General features: G+C 42.0%; 1 protein-coding gene across 1 annotated transcript in view; it reads right to left on the bottom strand.

The window, feature by feature from the left end:
• Window positions 1-811: 811 nt before the first annotated feature.
• The window catches only part of rps27a (ribosomal protein S27a), a 3,592-nt gene continuing 24 nt past the window's right edge, over window positions 812-4,379 (bottom strand). Inside the window, exons 1-6 of the mRNA XM_071896727.2 lie at window positions 4,365-4,379; window positions 4,191-4,255; window positions 3,689-3,743; window positions 3,007-3,092; window positions 2,334-2,465; window positions 812-997 (exon numbers count right to left, since the gene is read on the bottom strand). The exon at window positions 4,365-4,379 is cut by the window's right edge and continues 24 nt beyond it. Coding sequence (XP_071752828.1) covers window positions 848-997; window positions 2,334-2,465; window positions 3,007-3,092; window positions 3,689-3,743; window positions 4,191-4,238 — 471 coding nt within the window. The 5' untranslated portion in view covers window positions 4,239-4,255; window positions 4,365-4,379 and the 3' untranslated portion in view covers window positions 812-847. The remainder of the gene's footprint in view (window positions 998-2,333; window positions 2,466-3,006; window positions 3,093-3,688; window positions 3,744-4,190; window positions 4,256-4,364) is intronic.

Below are 4,379 nucleotides of genomic sequence, written 5' to 3'. Positions count from 1 at the left end.
CTCTTCAGATTCAGTCAGAAATACTCTCAACTGTTTATTTGAAAACCTCATGGACGCTTTTATCCGGCGCCAGAGAAGAGAAAACCAAAACCTAAATGATGTGGAACATTTAATTCTACATTTGCAGAACCGGCCTCAACTCATTTTATTCTTGTCGGTGCCTCAGAGCAGGAAAATGCCTCTTAACTTTATTTTTTTTAGGAGTCAGTAATATCTTCAGGTGTTTGTGCTGATCAGGAAAATCAAGTGAAAGTCGTTTGCATCGAGCCCAAACTTTGAGATCAAGAAAATCTAACTGCACCGTTTAAATTTAACCCAATTTGTCAAAAAGCCAAATCTCCATTATTAACATGTGAACTATCAACTGAAGCGACTCCAACCTTCCTGTTTCAGGACAGATGTGTTCAGGACTAACCGTTATTTTCATTATCGATTAATCTAGTCATTTTAAGTCGTGTATAAAATGTCTAAAATGACAAAAAACATCACAGTTCAGAGTCCAGAGTGATGCTGCAGATCTCTTCCTGTCTGACCAGCAGACTAAACACAAAGGATTCATTTAATAAGGTAAGAAACAGAAAAGCAGAAAATCTTTGTGTTTGTGAAGCTGCAAACAGCAACTGTTGGTGTTTTTACTTGATTAATGACAAACGATTAATCGATTACCAAATTAATTGATTTACTGTTTCATGTAAACAGGCAGCCAGTCTATAAAATGTTTCTTCCATTTTAAACGTGCTGCAGTTCAGTTTGTGAAGCCCTGAGCAGATTTTCCTCCCCGAGCGACAGAAAGACGAGGCGAGTCGAGTCGTTGTGAGAAACTTTCTGACTTTATTAACCCTCCAGTCTACTTGTCCTCAGGCTTGTTGAAGCAGTAGGTGAGGCAGCACTTGCCGCAGTAATGGCGGTCGAAGTGACTCGCCATGAAGACGCCGGCGCCGCACTCGTCAGCCGGACACTCCCGCCGCAGACGGTGGATCTTACCGTTCTCGTCCACCTGGAGGGAGAAACAGGCCGGGTCAAACTCACGAGAAAACACTAAATCTACAGAAAATCTGCAGCAGATGAGAGACTGAGTGAGATTAATCTGATCTGAGTCCAGTTGGGAGTCTAGACAGAAAACTGAAGCTGGATTCAAAACTAGAAACAGATTCATCAGTTTCTTTAGACTGAACATCTGAAGCAACATGACAGCGATCTCTCTCGTCTCTCTCTGTTATTGATCAGGCAGATCTTTGGCATTTAGCTAACGTTACTGAGTGATCATTTGTGCGTCGCCGGTTGCCGTGACTCCCAACAGAGAAATGCATCATGGGATAAGTGATCACTAGTAAATCGTTGCGATCTTAACAGAACCTCCCCAAGACCGGTGTTGTGCTGAAATGTGTCTCCCCTAAAAACTGTTTCCCTTGCAGCGTGTCGTTTTGCTGCTGTGAGGAAAATCTGATTGGAAATATGTTTGTGTGTATTCTGTTTTCAGAGATTGTTTCTGATTGCGTCCTTTGAAATCACCTCATGGGATAAAGAAGTATTTCTAACCGACAGCCTGACGACTTCCTGGTAGAATCAGATTCTTGTGGTTTGAGATAAAAAGATCAAACATGATCTGTGTTCCTCAGGAGGAAACCAGCTGGGTTCGTTTCACTCAAATCTGCTGAAACGTTTTAAAATGTTTCACTTTTTGAAAAGCCAAAGACGGGAAAACAATCCACAAAAACTGAAATTATTATTTTCTTCGCCAGTGGGAAATAAAGTCAGAGACTGTCAGGAGAAACATTTCAGCACGACACCCTGCAGAGACTTGTTTTAACATCAAGACTACAGTCTGGATTTTATACACAGAAACTGAACATTAAACATGATAAATACTAACTGGAGCTCATGTCTCACTCTCACTGCTGTTTGGTTTTATCTGACAGTCTAGACATCTGCAGCTTTCAGCAAATATTACTGTTTTAATACCATTTTAAAATGCAAATTAGGATACACTTAAGATCATTTCTGCTGCAAAATTGAACATAAAAGCAACAGAAAACCCATCTTTCTGGTTATGGAATATAGTTCTGAATGACCAGGTGGATTTCTTGATGAAAAGATGGATGGATGATGGAAAATTAAGACCTCTGAAAGTAATATTTACTGGCTATATTAATATCTAAAACCTTTTATGGTCTTTAACTCAATTAAGATTCATTACGACACCCTGAGGGAGGAGAAGAACATCGGTCTAGTGGAAATTAACTGTGGAGGTGAAGTGCCTCAGAGCGTCTGTCTGAACAGGTACTGTGTGTGTTTTCAGGTGTACTGCAGTATTTGTACTGCAGTATTCGTACCTTGTAGTACTTGAGCACCGCGAGCTTGACCTTCTTCCTCTTGTGCTTGTTCTTCTTGGGAGTGGTGTACGACTTCTTCTTCCTCTTTTTGGCTCCACCGCGCAGCCTCAGCACCAAGTGCAGCGTGGACTCCTGGGAAAAAAAACACAGACAGAGTTCAACATGAGTTCAGATTAAACAGAGCTGCAGGTCTGAAGTCTGTCAGACTGATGAGGAAACCGCATCAGTCCTGCTCTAGTCTGAACAGGGTTCCTACAGTTTCAGTTACTAAATTCCAGACCTTATTTTGTTGATATGAACATTTTGGTTGGTTTTCAGTCTGATAACAGAACATGTGAGATGAGAGGGGTCTAGTATAAACTTGTGCAATTTCCAGACATGGAAATTACCAAATTCTAGAAGCCCAAACCTCCATGACGCTCCGGGGATCCTTCATGTTTCACATTTTTAAATTCCACACTTTTCCCTGTCCTTAAAGATTTTACTGGAGTAGAAAATCACTCAGAATCGATTGGTAATAGGACTTCACTGGGTCATATTACTCTGTAACTGGAGATTCCTCTTCATGTCAAAAGTCAGTGTGAAGTGACAGTGAGTTTAACTCCAGGACTGAATAATAATCTGTGTCAATCCAAACTTTCCACGGCCTCAGATTATTTCCCGCTCCTCTCACCTTCTGGATGTTGTAGTCGGACAGCGTGCGTCCGTCCTCCAGCTGCTTGCCAGCGAAGATCAACCTCTGCTGATCGGGAGGGATACCTGCACACATCGATTACCCATCAATCAATCGTTCACACTTGACCAAGGTAAGAAATCAGCTCCAGTCACCAAATAAACACCGACGTGTCTGAGCTGCGTCTGGCAGCCTGTCTTCTACTTTAAAAAAGGTTCATAACCAATAAGTTTGGAATTCTTATCTACAAATCACTACAGTAAAAAATTCACTTGCAGCAATGGCTGACTGGTGAAGATGTTAAGGTGCATTTATTTTACCCCAAACTGTCTAGTTAGATGAAAGCATCCCATGTTTGACATTACTTGTAAATGTAGTTTAAGACAAAAATCATCTTGTGCAACCAAGATACAAAGAAGCAGGCTGCGTCCAGAAGACAAAATAGTAGTTATGACACCCAAATATGTCAGGGTGTTTATTAATCTGCTTCTTTTTAACAAACAGCACAAATGTTTAGTCTCAAACCTTCATCAGAGAAGCTGGATTAAAAAACAAACCTTGACAGATTTGGGTGTGCAGACTACTTTCTCTACATTACTCGCCAGGTGGGCAGATTACTGCTGAGGGTCCTGACTACTTCCTGGATACAGAGACACAGATCTATCCGGTCAGAGACACTCACCCTCTTTGTCTTGGATCTTAGCCTTGACATTTTCAATGGTATCTGAAGGCTCAACCTGGGAAAGGAGGGAGAGATGTCAAGTCATTTCGGGAAGACACGTTGTTTCTCCACTGAAAACTAATCTCACAGCGGGTGGAGTCAACTCATCTCAAACTTAAAGTCAATTTTAATGTCATTTGTGACATTATTTGTCTACATTTTGAGGGCTGCAGCGGTTAGCTTAGCTGCTTCCCGTCACACGTGTGTAACGTTACGGTGCTGTGGAGCGGCAGGCTAGCAGCTAGCTTAGCTTCAGTTTGAGTAAAGATAGCGCATAACAGCCACCACGCCGAAGTTAGAAGACATGTAAAAGCGCCATAACAACGTGTGTATGTTTGATAATGGGATTAATGTGGAAATGTTAACGTCAGATGTGTATTTTAATGTTGAAGACATGAAAGTCAACTTGGGGAAACGCGCAGTTACGCCGCGTCCCTCCATCACAGTCCGGCTCGGGACTCACCTCGAGGGTTATAGTCTTCCCCGTGAGGGTTTTGACGAAAATCTGCATCCTGGCGTTCAACCCACCTGCACAGAACACAAGCACGCATGTTAAACTCCCTTCATGTGTACAAACACGATCTCGAAATTCGTTATTTTTGCGAAAAAATGTATGAAATCGGGAGCACGATCTTACCACAGGTTCACTCCT

This window comes from Centroberyx gerrardi, chromosome 15 (genome assembly GCF_048128805.1).
Source record: "Centroberyx gerrardi isolate f3 chromosome 15, fCenGer3.hap1.cur.20231027, whole genome shotgun sequence".
NCBI lineage: Eukaryota > Metazoa > Chordata > Actinopteri > Beryciformes > Berycidae > Centroberyx > Centroberyx gerrardi.
This window is presented reverse-complemented; position numbering and strand designations above follow the sequence as displayed.